This window comes from Rattus norvegicus, chromosome 2 (assembly GCF_036323735.1).
Source record: "Rattus norvegicus strain BN/NHsdMcwi chromosome 2, GRCr8, whole genome shotgun sequence".
NCBI lineage: Eukaryota > Metazoa > Chordata > Mammalia > Rodentia > Muridae > Rattus > Rattus norvegicus.
This window is the reverse complement of record NC_086020.1, coordinates 204699463-204718676: the sequence shown is the minus strand read 5'-3', so window position 1 is coordinate 204718676 and position 19214 is coordinate 204699463. Positions and strand designations below refer to the sequence as shown.

General features: G+C 38.6%; 1 protein-coding gene across 3 annotated transcripts in view; it reads right to left on the bottom strand.

Moving 5' to 3' along the window:
* Positions 1 to 16412: 16412 nt before the first annotated feature.
* Positions 16413 to 19214, bottom strand: part of Col11a1 (collagen type XI alpha 1 chain) — a 193129-nt gene continuing 190327 nt past the window's right edge. For 2 of the 3 annotated variants that reach the window (XM_006233210.5, XM_063281374.1), the window contains one exon: positions 16840 to 18465. In XM_006233210.5, the coding sequence (XP_006233272.1) occupies positions 18319 to 18465 (147 nt within the window). In that variant the 3' untranslated portion in view covers positions 16840 to 18318. Of the gene's footprint in view, positions 18466 to 19214 lie in introns of all 3 variants that reach the window. The other variant, NM_013117.1, reaches the window with a different exon arrangement.

The window sequence follows — 19214 nt, the reverse complement described above, 5'->3', positions numbered from 1 at the left end:
TATATGTATGGGCCACATGTGGGGCAGGCTCTGAATGGGTGTTCCTTCTGTGTCTGTTTTAATCTTTGCCTCTCTATTCCCTGCCAAGGGTATTCTTGTTCCCCTTTTAAAGAAGGAGTGAAGCATTCACATTTTGATCATCCATCTTGAGTTTCATTTGTTCTAGGCATTTAGGGTGATTCAAGCATTTGGGCTAATAGCCCCTTATCAATGAGTGCATACCATGTGTGTTTTTCTGTGATTGGGTTACCTCACTCAGGATGATATTTTCCAGTTCCAACCATTTGCCTACGAATTTCATAAAGTCATTGTTTTTGATAGCTGAGTAATATTCCATTGTGTAGATGTACCACATTTTCTGTATCCATTCCTCTGTTGAAGGGCATCTGGGTTCTTTCCAGCTTCTGGCTATTATAAATAAGGCTGCGATGAACATAGTGGAGCACGTGTCTTTTTTATATGTTGGGGCATCTTTTGGGTATATGCCCAAGAGAGGTATAGCTGGATCCTCAGGCAGTTCAAAGTCCAATTTTCTGAGGAAACTCCAGACTGATTTCCAGAATGGTTGTACCAGTCTGCAATCCCACCAACAATGGAGGAGTGTTCCTCTTTCTCTGCATCCTCGCCAGCATCTGCTGTCACCTGAGTTTTTGATCTTAGCCATTCTCACTGGTGTGAGGTGAAATCTTAGGGTTGTTTTGATTTGCATTTCCCTTATGACTAAGGATGTTGAACATTTTTGGTTCTGTTCTTCTAATAGCCTTTAATGGCCATGGTTTTGGTTAACTATATGACATACATGTATTTGGTGGGTCAGTTCGAATAATCATGTAGGTAAAACCTAAATAGAAGGGGGGAAACTTTAGCCTGAATATCAACTACAGCAAGTGCTAAGATGGGTACTCAATGACAATAAATATGATTGTGGGTTAGACTTATTACTACGAATGTGGCACTGCAAAATAGGCATATTAATGAACCATGGCTACAACAGTTATTTTTGTTAGTGTATATATTACCTTTAAATTCTGAAATGTAAGAACTCATGTCTGCCTCAACTGCCATTATATTCCCAGGAGAAGTAAATGCATGTGTGTTTTAGCTCAACCTACTGCTCTTTTATATACTCATTCACATATTAATGTGTGCCCTCCATTTATGTTTAAAACCTGTCTGCCAAATACTATCTGATAATTGCACAGATCAAAACACCCCACTGTCCTCTGAAAGTTTGCTATTTGTTGACCAGCTTTTGGTCTTCCCTCCTGCAGGTGTTTCTTCTTTTTTATTTCTGAGGGTACGTGGTGACTATAACTCACCCAATGATCTACAGTTGACTTTTTCATGACTAGATCTCTAAGCAAAGTTTCTTCTTTTCTATACTGGAAATAGATCCATAAATTTAATTTCTGTGCTACTCATTCTTTACATGTTCCCCTCTGAGGATCACATCATCATTGGGGAATATTCATGAGTTTTTCATCTGTCTGTAATAATACAAATAATAATAAACATTTAACTAATACTTCATATTACAAATTTGTTGAAGTTTGGTCTTTTGCTATGTATTGTAATGCTTAATACTGGCCTCCAAGGCTTGGTTGCTCCCAGGAATGAAAGAATCTCGGTCTGTAGACAAAGTAATGGTATGTGACCTTGTTCCTTAGTTTAAAACCAGTGGTTGAGTGAAGATACAGTCTGTACCTGGGTAGGAGAGAACTGGTGGGTTTTTAGTTCCGGGACTTTGGAGTCTGAGGCAGAGACCAAGAAAAGAGAGGGAAGAAAGTGGAGAGACAAGTAGGTGAGTCTTGGAAACATGACCACTACGGCTGGCTAATTGAACATAGGAGTTATTCAGGTGGAATATGGCCAGTTAGAACTCAGGGTTATTGACAGAGATGTAAACATAATAGCATCGAGGATAGATACCTGTCCAACTCTAATGCTTTTAAGGCTTATCATAAACATCAAAATTAAGTGTTTTTTATCTGGGAACTGAATGAACAAAGGCAAGGTAGAAACAGCAGATTAAGATAAAATATTTACTGCAATAGTTTGTAGTACTGTACAAGAAATAAGCTACGAACTAGAGGCTGTAAAAACAGAAGCTGAATGTAAGGTTACAAACTGAGAAGTGATTTTTTTTTTTTTTGTGACCAATGGAAGAAAGGTAAATTCCTGCAATTGTTTGCCTCCTGTTCCTGCCTGTCTCTAGTTCAAATTACTCCTTTCTTTGATGACTTATTAGTAATGGACCAAATTCCATTTTTATAATAATCTTGACTACATTTGTAAAACTCCGATTTTAAGAGTTAGATGTTGGAATTAAACCTATAATCTGTTTATTATATAATCATAGATAATTTTTGATTATGAATGCTGTACAAGTTTACTCTGATTGATAGGAAAAACTACCATGTAATGCAGAACATTTAAAAGTGCTATGTAATCAAGAGATGAAGAAATTAAGTTCATGCACAGGTTCAAAAATGAAAACAGGCATGTACATTTGAGTGAACAGAAAATATTGCAGACTTTAATAGTAACAAAGATTTTTAAAAGCAAATCTGGACACTAGTGAAAATGAAACTTAAATAAGCTTCGAAAACAAGACATTTAAGGTCTGGTGTATGCTTAAAATCACAGAGAAACTATAAATAAAAACACAAGGTATGTTTATGTGGAACAAAGGGGTGTGAAAAATCAGACATGTGTTGTCAGGTTTGTAAATTTTAAATTATATTGTCAAAATGTATATCCAGTTTTCTAATGATTGCTTTCCACAGTATGCCAAGTTCACAGAAATCAGTCAGAAAGAACATAGCTGCATATATAAAACAATAAAAATACCCAAAAATCTCCATGATAATTACTGTTTTAATGTAGTGGTTGTAAAGAATTTATACATGTTTTAAGTATATTAGCATTAATAGTAAGAACTGTATGTTTGCTAAGAATAGAAGGATAGCCGTGGATCACTCATCAAGCCCCTCATTGCTAATCAGATAGTTTGGCATTCTCTAGATCAATGTGCAAATAAGTTCCTCAAATTTCTTGAGAAATTATGTATCGCTTCTCTCAGACAAAGCGTTCAATAAAGCCAAGACGTTATGTAGAAATATGAAAAGTACAGAGAAATGGATGAGGTATAAATGTTGTCTTATTTCTCTCTTTAGTTAACTGGGTCTTGTGATTCTCCAAAGACACACACAACTGAACACGTGGTTCCTTTTGTTGAGCAGATGTGCTACTTAAAGGCAACCCTGAGACTCCAGAAATACTAATGCTTCTGATAACAATGGGTGTGATTCTGAAAGATTTGCATCACTGAGGATTCTGCTGAGAAGCTTACTAGCTGGCAAAGATTTGCAAGGCTGGCACTGAGCTTCCTTCCAGATGCTTTGCTTGAATGAAGTTACCTAGCTGCCTGCAGATCTGCTCAGAACTTTTGAAATTTATTTGATGATTCATTTCTTCCCTTGTCCTAGAGATGAAGATTTTATGCAAAAAGAACTGATTTGAAGACATGACTTGGATATTCTTGTGGCATGTTCTCAAAGACAAGTCACAATGAGAGACACTATACTACAGTTTAGCACAAAATGCAGCATTTACCCTCAGTGTATGCGAATCACCTATGAAACATGATGTTTTCTAGAATTTTAGTTTTTTTATACTTAGAAATGTAACAGGAATCTATCTCATTATTACAACTTATAAAATTGATTTCAGAAGTTTTAGCAAACTACAGACAAACTCTGTTTTAAAAAATTAAGGTCAACAGTAAAACTGTGATTTCTTTATTTTTTATTGCTCTCTTTCTGTGTGTGTCTATATCTGACTCTCTTTCTCTCTCTCTCTCTCTCTCTCTCTCTCTCTCTCTCTCTCTCTTCCTCTCTTTCTCTCTCTCTCTCTCTCTCTCTCTCTCTCTCTCTCTCTCTCTGGTGGTGGTGGTTGTGTGTGTGTGTGTGTGTTATGTGTGTGAGTGACTGTATGTGTGTGTGTGTGTGTGTGTGTGTGTATGTGTGTGTGTGTGTGTGTGTGTGTGTGTGTGTGTGTGTGTGTGTGCAGGTGCTCATGTAGGCCAGAAGAGAGATACAGGATTCCAGGAACTTGAGTTACAGTTTACTTTGAGCTGTCTAAGTGGGTTCTGGGAAACTAACCTAAGTTCTGTATGAGCAGAACTCTCCCTTAATAACTGAGTCATTTTTCCAGCTGTAATTTTTTTTATTTTTAAATTTATATTGGATATGCCTTTGAGTGAAGTGTCCTTTTATGTCCCACGCGTGACCTCGCCAGCAAGAAAACATGCGGGGACATACGAATCCTTAAGGCAGCCAAACTTTTATTAAAATCTTATGGAGAGAGCCCTGCGCGCCAACATGGCACGCTTATATACACCCTAGCATGGTGCATCCACACCTGATTGGTTGCTTACTCATAATCTCATAAGGCACACCCCGGAGTGGGCAAAGACCTGGCACGAAGGCACTCTTGCACATGCGCACACAGTTAACTTCCTGAAAGGGAGTCGGCTGGCGCGGCACAGTGGGGCGCAGTGGAAGCCAGCGCCATCTAGTGGTGGTGAATGTTATTGTGGCCCTCTACATCTCCCCCTATTTATTTATTTTATAACAGTCCTGATTTATTTTATATTATTTTATAACAGTCCTGATCACCCTATCGCGTGCAATGAGGAAACCTCAGCGATGTGGAAGGGCTGATCAAAGGATCCATGAGTCTCTCTCATCCCAGTGTAATGGATCCACAGATCCATGGGGTGCAAGAGCAGAGAACTCAGATACTGAGAGAGAGTCTCTCTCATCCCAGTGCAATGGATCCACAGATCCATGGGGTGCAAGAGAAGAGAACTCAGATACCGACTAATTCCTGAGCATAGATAACCAAATTCCAGGGGAGGCCCCTTGTACAATGGCCACAAGTGCTTGAGTGATAACGGCTTTGTCACGTTTCTGTTGAGATCTGAGTTTGCAAACCAACCATAGTATGAACACTAATCCACAGCATAGGACTGCACCAAACAGAGCCACTCCCGATAAGTAGTGGGCACCTCATCTGGTTCACCTCAGCTGTTACCACCAAGGGCCGTAGTCAAGCCGCTCCTATAATAAAATTTAGAATTCCCAATTGTTAGTAACTACTCCAGAAAGTTTACCCACTGTGTTTGTCTAACAATAGATTGGGGGAGGATAACTCCAGACACTGCAGACACAATGTCTGCAGCAGTAATGGCTGCTACAATAGCAGCGAAAGTGTCAAGGTCTTTTCCAGGACAGTTCAGGATCAGTCATTTTTCTCTGGAACAACCAGCAGACAATGGAACCATTTCTGAGATCTGTACAACCAGGGCAGAGTTCCCCAGTCCACAGCAGCTTTACGCAGGTAGCATTCTTATGAAGCTACAGTCTGTAAAATGACCAGTTAAGGCAGCAAGAGTCACTAGGGAAATGAGGGAGGCAGCAATGGCTGGAGTCCAGTCTTCTCCAGCAAGCAGCAGTGCACAGAGGGTCAGAGAGCGGGCCATAGTGGGACGGGACACACGCAGCGGTAACACTGACTGCAGCAACGGCAAAATCTCTGTGATGACAAAAGGTGAAGGGGAATCTTCTATCTTCCTCTCAGGGCAGAGGAATGACTCCAGGGACCCGAACCACGAGAGCTGAATCTTCATGTAACCAGGATCAGCAAGTCTCAGCAACCACTCAGGCAGCTGGTACAATCTTGTAGCATCCTGTAGAAAAAAACACAAACATTCCCTCTTCCCCATATAAAATATCTGGACAGGATCATGTCAATATGTGGATCTTTCTATTTCACCTAGGCAGAAGTATGCCTAGTTGTAGGGTGCCATAAACTTTGGCATCCAAATTTTAAAATTGAAATAAAAGGAGCATTATTTAGCATACAGGGATAACTCCCCCTTTTTATTTATTAAGATATAGTAAAGATATTATTTATTAAGGTAAGTCCTTGAGGATTAAATTGAGGACACTGAGCACTTGTATTTATAAATTGACTTGTATACCAAATCATTGTCTCCAGCATTATTGTTTTGGATATATAAAGAATGAGATTTTTTGACTAATTGTTCCTATGTAAGGCCTACAATCTGTCTGGTATCATTGTCCTGCCTTGTTAAGGAGCCCAGGCAATCCAGTTTGAGTTCTTAAATGGTCTATTAAGGAACAGTATTTAGTGCTCTTAACCACTAAGCCATTTCTCTAGCACCTCACAAACTTAATTTACCTAAACATAAGCATTAATTAGAAATGTCAAATCCTGTAAATATTGTCTAATTTCAGTCTTACTAGAAATCCCTGAATTGGCAGGGTGAGGCTGGGAATTGAAAACAAGCAAATGGAGTCTTCCTCTTTTCATATCAACTCTATTACCATTTTCAAAGTTAGGTATGAGCCTAAGGTTTAAATTAGTTGTCTGAGCCAGAGCACTGAAAGGACAGTGAGTTGTCAGACATTCACACTGAAATCACTCATTGATTTTAAGTAGAAAACCTGTCTCTAATAAAGCATTAAGTAATTGAAATCAATTGTAAACCACAAGCCACACATTGGCTATCAGTATGTGAATTGAAAGTTTGATTTAAAAACAGTGGCTAAACTACGGAATTTAATAATCTGTGTTGAAGCAATAGAAACTCAAGAGAATAAACAAGTGATGTAATCATACATGTAGCCTTTTCATTAGATGAACCACTATGGGTTGTATGCACAAATATACAGGAAGTACAAAAGCATGTAAAGAGTAAAATTATCAATTTTGTCTGAAAAATTTGTATATGTAATAGGCCAAATATCAGTATTTTGTAATAACCAATTAACTGTTGTTTGGAATAAGATATGTTTTACCAGGTTTCTTTTTAAAATACTTCCATGACTCCAGTGCACAACTCTGTACTAACACAGCTGAAGCTTTATCTCCAATGTGCATAACAAAGACCTAAGTCCTCTGGTAGGGTGAGGTACTTAGCCAATTAACATATCCTTAGAAGCTTGAAATTAGTTTCAAATATTCTTTTCTGGAGTAGTGCAACAGTTACTCCCCAAATATTAAAGCTCATTTTGAGAGCAAAGGTTTGTAGTAAAAATTTCCATATACACTGGAAGATTTAAAGTTCTAACTTCTTACATTGAAGAAGCAACAAAATTACATAATATAAGGCTGTTAGCAATCCTCTAAATCTATCTTGAAATGGCAGTTGGAGTAAGTAAACTGGCTGTAATGTTCTCACAAGTTCCAAAACCTCATCAATCCTTTGTAAATCTTGTAACAATCTCTACCTGTTTGATTTTTCCTTAATTAAAAATAAGTTTGAGTTAGTCAATGTAACACTGGCAATCCTTAATCACAATCTTTAAGTTCTCTTTGTAACACCAGAACACAGCCACAACTTTGGAAGGTCACCTGAGTTCTGAGTACGTGACTAGGCAGCTGTCCTTAGGGCAGTGGAATTAGCATCAAAATGCAGATACAAAGTTTGACTGCCAATTCCTATATACGAACGCACGATGGTGTAGTCTCTAGTACTTCAACAAAGAGACATTGTCCTAAATTCTTTTAGAAGCCTGGTTTCTAGGATAAGAATTCCATAAAAATATTACCTCAATTTAGACCTGTTTCCCTAGGTTGGCTCATGCCACATGTTGTCTAGAAATAACTCCATCCAAATTACCACCTTTATGTCAACTTTCTGTTACCAATATTATACCATTTTAACCATATCCAATAACTTGAAAGCCAATAGTCCATAACCAAGGCAAGTAGCGCATATTTACACATTTAAAACCAATCAAAAAGAAATTGAAGTGGCTACACATATCTTTAATATTTAGACCAAACACCATTTTTACGTTTTTAGCTATGATTTTAAGAGAAGCACCTTGTCACCTGTTGAGTCAAATAATAAGTCAGGGATTTCTCTAAGAGAAACAGCTCTCAGCTCTTGTACCAAAGAAGCTGAGAAGCTGCTGGAGCCTTTAAGATCAGCTCGTGCAGACGCTTAGCTTCTGGGCAGCTTCTCCAGCTAACCTAAACTCCTGGCTGCAGGTGCAGGGCTCTAAAGGCCTGATTGAAACTGTTTTTTATTCATTTGTTCCCTTTTTGAAACGAGTTAAAACCAAGTCAAGGTGTGAACGACCAGCAGATAAAGTTTTTACCATTTTTTCTTTTGAACATGAAACATAAAACATTTAAACAACGAGAAGCAAGAACCACAGACATAAACTGACAGACATGGGGACATCCTGGTGCACCAAGGACAGACAATAGACAAAGAGGGAAAAAACCAGATGGTGTTCACAGTGACTATCCACTTGAGTGGAGTCGATATGGACGATGGATTGTCTCAATTCCTGGACTAGTCCATCAACGTGTTGAAACGCAATTCCTGTAAGATACTGAGATACATTATCTGAGCAGCACGACTGACATTCGCCAATGGTATGGAAGTGAAACACAGTCCTGAGTATTTTTACTCACAACCCAATTACATTAACTCCATCAAGCTGTGCATGGGCATTGAGATGTCCTTTTGTTTGATTCTCCTGAATAAATTTTCAGGCGGTCTGCCTCTATCAAGCCTAATCAGTATGACTCTGCAAATCTTATAGAGCCTGATCACACCTTTTACCAGCACAAAGACAAAATTTTTCTCCCAAAATACTGTGTTCCTTTTATCTCCTTTTCTTTTCGTTTTTTCTTTAGAGACCTTTTCTCCCTCCGACATACTTTCTTGTTGCTCTGTAAGGACCCTCTGACCTGTCCTAGCGGCTATAACGGCTTCCCACACAAAGAAAAAAATAAACAAAATTACCAGCCTTGTCCACGAAGGATCCATAACTTTTGGTTTCTTCACAGTGGGGGCCCCCGTTTTTGCAGGGGTCCCTCCCTCAGTAGCCGAGGTGGCCACTGTTCGCGGGGCGTCCTTTCCCCGCACTATCACCTCTGATGGTGGTAAGACCACAGAGGGGCCTGGTGCTTGAGATCGATCAGTATCATTTTTTCGTTGCAACCTTTCACTACGCTCCGTTTCTGACATGCTTTCCTATCATGTCTCTCGGAGTTTACCTCAATTCCTGCCAGTTCTGGATTCTCTCCGCAGACGGAGGACTCCCTCTCGGCGCCTGGCGATGGTGTGGCATTTTTTATCCCAGGTTCTCGGCACCAAATGTCCCATGCGCGACCTCGCCAGCAAGAAAACACGCGGGGACATACGAATCCTTGCAGCAGCCAAACTTTTATTAAAATCTTATGAAGAGAGCCCTGCACGCCAACATGGCGCGCTTATATACACCCTAGCACGGTGCATCCACACCTGATTGGTTACTTACTCATGATCTCATAAGGCACGCCCCGGAGTGGGCAAAGACCTGGCACGAAGGCACTCTTGCACATGCGCACACAGTTAACTTCCTGAAAGGGAGTCGGCTGGCGCGGCGAAGGCCGGCACCATCTTGTCTAGCTCGGCCTTCCACGTGGGGCGCAGTGGAAGCCAGCGCCATCTAGTGGTGGCGAATGTTATTGTAGCCTTCTACACTTTTAGGTAAAAATCTTCATATGCACAGGAACATATGAGGTTAATTCTTGATTAAGAATTTATTAATTCAGTTCTTATTTAACAACTTAAGTATATTTTGTGTTTTCTTGAAACAGATGAGGTACCCAAGCTTGTTTTATTAGGGGTTCAGTTACACACTTTTGCAAAATGCTAGGATGGTGGTTTCTACAAATAAAATTTCCCACAGTACCTCTTTGTTCCACTAAATTTAATGTTAAAGTCAAAGGTTTGATCAAAAAAATTCTGTCATTTTAGATACATATTCTTTTCTGCTCCAGACTATTGCCTTCCAAGGAGGTATGCAAATGTTTTATTTAGATCAGAGGCTTTACATACTAGTGGATTTACAGATAAGTCTCTGCTCGAAAATGTGGGATAGAATGACAGTGGATAGAAGAGGTATATGAATTTAAGCTTTATTGATTATTTTATAAAATGTAAATCTTTCTTTATGGACAGAAACACGTCCATCTCTTTAGTTAATTATAGGCATATGAAGGTAGTAGGGATAAACACTTCTGTCTGTCTTCCTGCCAATAGTTTTCCATGGTGCTGTTGAAAGGATGCTATTAAATAAATCCTACATATAATGAAAGAGCATTCCAGCAATGACAGAAATTTGTAGTTTTTGAATAGAAAGGTTAACCATGTTTCTGTAACTCTTTTATGCCACTCTTATCTTTGTTTTCCCATGATCAAATTTTCTCATAATTATAGACTACTAGATTTAGCGAGAAAATACCAGAGGATTCTACAGTGATTGATAGGTAATAATTACTGAACTTGTAATGTTGTATGTGGGACATTTTCTGTCAGTTACTTCATGATAAATCACCCTACCATCTTCATGGCTTTCTGGCTATATGTGCATCAAGCTATAGCTAATCTTACAGTCAGTGCCAGAAGATAGGATGAGCAAAGTAGAACTGGAGAGAGCTCTGAGCTCATTCTTCTGTAAAGCACAACATCCTGGTACAAGAAAAAGAGACGCGAGGAGCTTTGTGTGAAGACTTTAGACTTGCTGCATGTTAACATGGCTTGTCACACAGTTTGGTGTGGTTTATAAATTGTTCCTAATCTGCAAGGTGAGACCCTGCTAATCTGGGTCTGTGTAATGAAGTGATTGGTGTAAAGATTTACTTTTGAGCAGCCAGATATTTATAGAAATTCTGAACTAGGTGGTGTGTGTGTGTGTGTGTGTGTGTGTGTCTGTGGTGTGTGTGTGTGTGTGTGTGTGTGTGTGTGTGCTGTATGTTCATTCTAGGCTTTATGGCAAGAATTAATGCTGTGCTGATTATAGAAATAATGTAATAGCAGGAAATATTCAGCTACTGCCACTTAGATGGCATGGGGTAGATGCTTATACAATATGCTGTAATTATTTTGCATGAAGTAAATTATGAGAAGAAATTAACAAGTTAAAAGTTTCAGGGCCATTCTCATGCATTGTTTCATTTAAGAACATACCTCATTCTGAAAAAAAATCACATGTTCATCGAACATTTTACCATGTGATTAGTTAGGAATGCCAAATGGCTGAGAAACACCTAAAGAAATGTTCAATATCTTTAGTCATAAGGGAAATGCAAATCAAAAGAACCCTGAGATTTCACCTCGCACCAGTGAGAATGGCTAGGATCAAAAACTCAGGTGACAGCAGATGCTGGCGAGGATGTGGAGAAAGAGGAACACTCCTCCATTGTTGGTGGGATTGCAGACTGGTACAACCATTCTGGAAATCAGTCTGGAGGATCCTCAGAAAATTGGACATTGAACTGCCTGAGGATCCAGCTATACCTCTCTTGGGCATATACCCAAAAGATGCCCCAACATATAAAAAAGACACGTGCTCCACTTATTTATAATAGCCAGAAGCTGGAAAGAACCCAGATGCCCTTCAACAGAGGAATGGATACAGAAAATGTGGTACATCTACACAATGGAATATTATTCAGCTATCAAAAACAATGACTTTATGAAATTCGTAGGCAAATGGTTGGAACTGGAAAATATCATCCTGAGTGAGGTAACCCAATCACAGAAAAACACACATGGTATGCACTCATTGATAAGTGGCTATTAGCCCAAATGCTTGAATCACCCTAAATGCCTAGAACAAATGAAACTCAAGACGGATGATCAAAATGTGAATGCTTCACTCCTTCTTTAAAAGGGGAACAAGAATACCCTTGGCAGGGAATAGAGAGGCAAAGATTAAAACAGACACAGAAGGAACACCCATTCAGAGCCTGCCCCACATGTGGCCCATGCATATACAGTCATCCAATTAGACAAGATGGATGAAGCAAAGAAGTGCAGGCTGACAGGAGCCGGATGTAGATCTCTCCCGAGAGACAGAGCCAGAATACAGCAAACACAGAGGCGAATGCCAGCAGCAAACCACTGAACTGAGAATAGGACCCCCGTTGAAGGAATCAGAGAAAGAACCGGAAGAGCTTGAAGGCGCTCGAGACCCCATAGGTACAACAATGCCAAGCAACCAGAGCTTCCAGGGACTAAGCCACTACCTAAAGACTAAACATGAACTGACCCTGGACTCTGACCTCATAGGTAGCAATAAATATCCTAGTAAGAGCACCAGTGGAAGGGGAAGCCCTAGGTCCTGCTAAGACTGAACCCCCAGTGAACTAGATTGTTGGGGGGAGGGCGGCAAGGGGGGGAGGATGGGGAGGGGAACACCCATGAAGAAGAGGAGGGGGAGGGATTAGGGGGATGTTTGCCTGGAAACCGGGAAAGGGAATAACACTCGAAATGTATAGAAGAAATACTCAAGTTAATAAAAAAAAAAAAAACTACCTCAGCATCCTTATATCGTTTTGCCAATCTTCCTTATATTTATTGTAGAGGTAGCCATAGGGAAGATGTTCAATTAGGGGTTATTCATCTGGCAATTATATAATAATTTCACAGGGTACAATATAACTATTAGGCATTCAGTAAATTACAAATATATTGATGCTTTAATCTTAATATAGAGATGGTTTACTAAACAATCTTACTACCAACTATATCATGAAGAGTAGAGGATTTAGTGACAGAGTTTTAACATAGTAGGCCTATGACTTTGCATGTACTGAGAGTGAAGAAATCCATGGTTATAGAGAAATGGACAGCAGAAATTCCTTTGTGAAAAATTGGGGTAAATCTTATGTGCACATAGAGACAAAATTTAATAGAGTTTACCAACATTTTACAAACAATACTAATAGATTCAAATGTGAAAACGTAATGTAAAATAAAATCATTTCTAAGCTATTAATTATTCAACACTTTATTTTCATGTGTAAGTTGAATAAATGTAGGCTTCCATAAGTGTATTTTGACAGATGTCCAAGGAAGTCACTGGCATATAGCCAAGAATAACAAAAAACTCAGGATAGCAAAAACTATTCTCAACAATAAACAAACTTCTGGGGGAATCACTATCCCTGAACTCAAGCAGTATTACAGACCAACAGTGAGTTTTAAAAAATGTATTATATTGGTACAGAGACAGGCAGGTAGATCAGTGGAATAAACTGAAGACCCAGAAATGAACCCACACACTTATGGTCACTTGGTCTTTGACAAAGGAGATAAAACCATCCAGTGGAAAAAAAGACATCATTTTCAACAAATCACCATTTGGTTCAACTGGTGATCTGCATATAGAAGAATGAAAATCAATCCATTCTTATCACCCTGTACAACATTTAAGTACAAGTGGATCAAGGACCTCCACATCAAACCAGATATACACTCAAACTAATAGAAGAGAAAGTGGGGGAAGAGTCTTGAACACATGGACACTAATAGACAAATGGGACATCATAAGATTTCAAAGCTTCTGTAAGGCAAAGGAAACTGTCATTAGAACAAAACAGCAACCAATAGATTGGAAAAAGATCTGTACCAATCCTATATCTGATAGAGGGCTAATATCCAATATATACAAAGAACACAAGAAGTTAGACTCCAGAGAGTCAAATAACTCTATCCAAAAATGGGGTACACAGCTAAGCAAAGAATTCTCAACTGATGAATGTCAAATGGATGAGAAGCATCTAAAGAAGGGTTCAAGATCAAAGTCGTCAGGTAAATGCAAATCAAAACAATCCTGAGATTCTACTTCACACCAGTCAGAATGGCTAAGATAATAACTCAGTTGACAACAGATGCTGGCAAGGATGTGGAGAAAGAGGAACACTCCTTCATTGTCGGTGGGATAGCAAGCTGGTACAACCACTCTGAAAATCAGTCTTCAGGTTCCTCAGAAAATTGGACATAGTACTACCTGAGGACCCAGCTATACCTCTCCTGGGCATATACCCAAAAGGTGCTCCAACATAAAAGAAGGACACATGCTTAGTTTATAACAGCTTCATTATAGTAGCCAGAAGCTGGACAGAACCCAGATGTCCCTCAACAGAGGAATGGATACAGAAAATGTAGTACATTTACACAATGGGGTACTATTCAGCTTTTAAAAACAATGACTTCATGAAATTCTTAGGCAAATGTATGAAATTAGAAAATATACTGAGTGAGGTAACACAATCACAAAAACAACCACACATGGTATGCATTCACTGATGAGTAGATATTAGTTCAAATGCTCAGATTACCTAAGATACAATCCATAGATCACATGAAGCTCAAGAAAAAGGAGGACCAAAGTTTGGATGCTTCAGTCCTTCTTAGAAGGGGGAACAAACATATTTACAGGAGGAGATATGGAAACAAAGCTGGGAGCAGAGCCTGAAGTAAAGGCCATCCAGAGGCTGCCCCACCTGGGGATCCAGCCCATTTACAGCCACCAAACCCAGACAATATTTCTGATGCCAAGAGGTGCATGCTGACAGGAGGCTGATATAACTGTCTCCTGGGAGACTCTGCCAGAGCATGACAAATACAGAGACAATCTCTCACAGCTAACCTTTGAACTAAGAACTGGGTCTCCAATGGAGGAGTTAGAGAAAGGATTAAAGGTGTTGAAGGGGTTTGCAACCTCATAAGAACAGCAATACCAACCCACCAGAGCTCCCAGGGACTAAATCACCATCCAGAGAGTACACATGGACAGACCCATGGTTCCAGCTGCATATGTAGCAGAGGGTGGCATCATTGGGATGAGAGATCATTGGTCCTGACAAGGCTTGATGCCCCAGTATAGAGGAAAGTTAGGCTGGGGAGGCAGGAAGGGGTGGGTGGGTAGAAGGGGTAACACCATCATATAAAGAGGAGGGGGAATAGAATAGTGGTTTGTGAACAGGAATCCAGAAAAGGGGAAACATTTGAAATGTAAATAAAAAATACCCAATAAAAAAAGTCATCTTGCAAACTGGTACAACCATTCTGGAAATCAGTCTGGAGGATCCTCAGAAAATTGGACATTGAACTGCCTGAGGATCCAGCTATACCTCTCTTGGGCATATACCCAAAAGATGCCCCAACATATAAAAAAGACACGTGCTCCACTATGTTCATTGCAGCCTTATTTATAATAGCCAGAAGCTGGAAAGAACCCAGATGCCCTTCAACAGAGGAATGGATACAGAAAATGTGGTACATCTACACAATGGAATATTACTCAGCTATCAAAAACAACGACTTTATGAAATTCGTAGGCAAATGGTTGGAACTGGAAAACATCATCCTGAGTGAGCTAACCCAATCACAGAAAGACATACATGGTATGCACTCATTGATAAGTGGCTATTAGCCCAAATGCTTGAATTACCCTAGATGCCTAGAACAAATGAAACTCAAGACGGATGATCAAAATGTGAATGCTTCACTCCTTCTTTAAAAGGGGAACAAGAATACCCTTGGCAGGGAAGAGAGAGGCAAAGATTAAAACAGAGACTGAAGGAACATCCATTCAGAGCCTGCCCCACATGTGGCCCATACATATACAGCAACCCAATTAGACAAGATGGATGAAGCAAAGAAGTGCAGACTGACAGGAGCCGGATGTAGATTGCTCCTGAAAGACACAGCCAGAATACAGCAAATACAGAGGCGAATGCAAGCAGCAAACCACTGAACTGAGAATAGGAACCCCGTTGAAGGAATAAGAGAAAGAACTGGAAGAGCTTGAAGGGGCTCGAGACCCCATATGTACAACAATGCCAAGCAACCAGAGCTTCCAGGGACTAAGCCACTACCTAAAGACTATACATGGACTGACCCTGGACTCTGACCTCATAGGTAGCAATGAATATCCTAGTAAGAGCACCAGTGGAAGGGGAAGCCCTGGGTCCTGCTAAGACTGAACCCCCAGTGAACTAGACTGGTGGGGGGAGGGCGGCAATGGGGGGAGGGTCGGGAGGGGAACACCCATAAGGAAGGGGAGGGGGGAGGGGGATGTTTGCCCGGATACCGGGAAAGGGAATAACACTCGAAATGTATATAAGAAATACTCAAGTTAATAAAAAAAAAAGTCATCTTCCCAAAATTTCTGACATTTTGTGATGGTTTCCATTAAAAGAAGTATAATAAAATGTTTATTCACTCAAAACAATCCTTTTCAAGTTATTTTGTTTACTTTGGGCTTATAATTTAAGAATGAAAATTATTCCAAAAATTCCTTGTACTATCATGTGACCCATTCTTTGTCCAAGATCGAAAAAGCATCTGTACTTTTAATTCCAATAACTTTGTTTTCTTCCAATGTCATCTAATTAATGTGCTCTTAATTTTCCTGGTTTTATTTATTGTCCAGATGAAATCATCCAAGGAAAGAGAGAAAAATTCTCATGTCAGATAAAAGATCATGTCCATAAAAAAATGAACAAAGTGTGTCTGCATTTATTATCTTAGCTATCAAATTTATTTCATTAAAAAGACAACTACTTTGGCATAAGTTAATATACAACATATTCTTTCTTTAATGCATGTAATTTAACTGTTCTATGAAAACTTTCTTCCTAAACTAACATTATCTCATTATGATTTAAAGAATTAATAATTTGCTGGGAAATATTTTTAGTTTTGAAGTCATGAACCTGTATGAGACTTTGTAAAATATTTACCTGTAAAGGCCATTTTGAAATGCTAAATATAAGTTATCATTTTTTTGGAAATGTATGCCATCATCAACTATATTTGAGAACTTATCTTTGAAGGTTAACATGCAAGGGTTATAGATTTTTCTTCTGGATGGTCAAGTGTGACAATCAAAAGTCTTTTTGTAGATAAGAGTGAATTGCAACCTGCTTAAGAAAGAAAATGACCAATCCAGGTAGACAAGACTTGATTTATTGATAAAATTCATATCTCCTTCCTCCAAAGGACATTTACAAACTTGGTTTCAGAAATAAAGAAATTCCGAATTACAAATGTTCACTTTTAAATGTCAAGATTACAGATTATGTTCTTTGAGATAAATTATCAGTTGATAAATGTTCCAGTGGTATCTGGTATCAATTAATTTAACACTTCATATAAGAAATTATAATAAAACATTTATTTTCAAGTCTTACATATATTACTTAAAATAGATACAAAATTCAGTTGGTGATTTTAAAATTTTATTGCTACTCCAAGGTATGTTAAAGAAAAATACCTTAGTGGAAAAAAAGAGAGGAATTGATTGTCTTGAGCAAATATGACTTTTGAAACAGTCCACCCTATGTATTTAGCTACTAGGTTGGTCAGATGTTGAAAATAATTACTTTAAAATAAAGGAACTGTATTCATTGGGCAAGTAAAATAATATTTTGGACTATGCCACTTGTATCAGATTTTAAAAGTCCATTGTTAAAAACCTAACATTGCACAAATTCATAAACAATTGCTTATTTTCCATCTTTAATATCAGTTTGCATTACTGAAGCACACTGAAGGCAATGAAAGATTAGGTAGAGAAATAATTGTACAAAAACTTAATTCCTGGGTGGATGTTAAAAACAGTTTCTCATACATACTTTCCTGTCCAAAAATATAAATTTTCTTGTTTTCCATATATACAAGTATTTGGTGAAGTCTGGGTTCTGAGAAGAAAATTTTCGAGGTATAGCACTTAATTAATTTTTAAAATGCGTGACATTTCTTGCTGAAACTCAAAAAGTTACTCTTAGCAGAACAGGGATGATGGGCGTGTCTGGGTTTGACCACTGTGAAATTCGTCAATGACATCAAATAACTGAACTCTTCAACATCAACACATACAAAGGCATTTTATTATCAATCAAAGAAAGGCAATTAGAGTCTGCAGAAATACAACTTGAGATTTTGTATCACAATATTTATTGTCATCACAGTTGCACAACTGTCACAAAATTCGAGATAGGTGGGATTCAGAGTCACGTGCAAGTTTTGGAAATGGACACAGGGAAGACAGTGTAGAACTGTACATAAAATAATTACAATTTATTAAAGACACTTTTACTATATCTTTGATGGATGGGAATGAGCACCATTTTTTTTTACGAATATATATTTTCTCTCTTTTTGTTTTCTACAGCACCAACAAAATCCAAATAGGAAAAGGAGAGATGAGGGTTGAGAATCAAGAATGAGCCCTGTTGCCATCTCAGCCACTACCTTACATGGTTATGACTACCAGAACTTCTTTCCTTGGACTGTGCCTCCGTCAGGCATCAGTGATTCCTAAACAGGTTTCCTATACCGTCCTTATTCAAAACTTGCATGTGGCATAAAATGGATTGGCGGCACCAAGGTATTTTTTCTGTTGGTTTCATATGGTCTTCATCCTAATCTTAGCCAAGAAAGCAAGCTGGACCAACTTCAAATCCAAACTTCTGATTCTGATCACCAAAATCATTGATCATTACATCAATGATGGGTACTTGATCAATTTTCGGAGTATTGATCTCAATCACTGTCTTTTCATAGCCTTTTCGGGACTGTAAAGTTAAGCAGAAATTAAAAGTTGTTTTATTACTTAATATTATTAAAATACATGTTATTTCCTTAGTTAATTTTCTGATCTGAGCTATAAAAGTGAGAGAGAAGAGATCACCGATAACTTGGTAAAAAAATTTTTTTTTAAATCAATGATGTCACATGAAGATTTAAACTTTGTTGACAATTAGACTTTGCTGTATGATTCAATTGCTTGATTATGCATGTTTAAAAAGAATCTGAGTGAAAACATATAACTCAGTATGAAATGTATCTACTGAGTCATACATAAATAAATTCTTACTAATTTAAGTTTAAAGGTACAAAAACAAAATTAAATTATTTTAGGAGAAATCAGAATAACACTGTCCATGTGTGATGAGACACTGAGCTGCGTGATGAGAGTTCTGACATAATTTCCTCTGGTTCTCCTAAGCAAGGGTTTATTCTTGGAATTTGCTTCTGTGCCCCTCCCAAGTGTAGTACACATGAGTGGGTTTGCTTTTGATTACACAATGTTGCTTGCTTTTGCTATTCAAAAGGTATTTTCAAGCAGGCCCCATCTTTGAATTTCTATTCTGCTTGAGCTCATGTATTCTTTACTTCTTCAGAACATAAGTTGTCTGATGCTCTAATTAAAGTTGGCTCTTGCATGAGACCTTAGCCCACCTAATGGACCTTCTAGGTTCCATTCTTCCAGGTGCACACCACCAGTTTTGATGGCAAAAGCGTAGGAATTCAGATCAGTTAG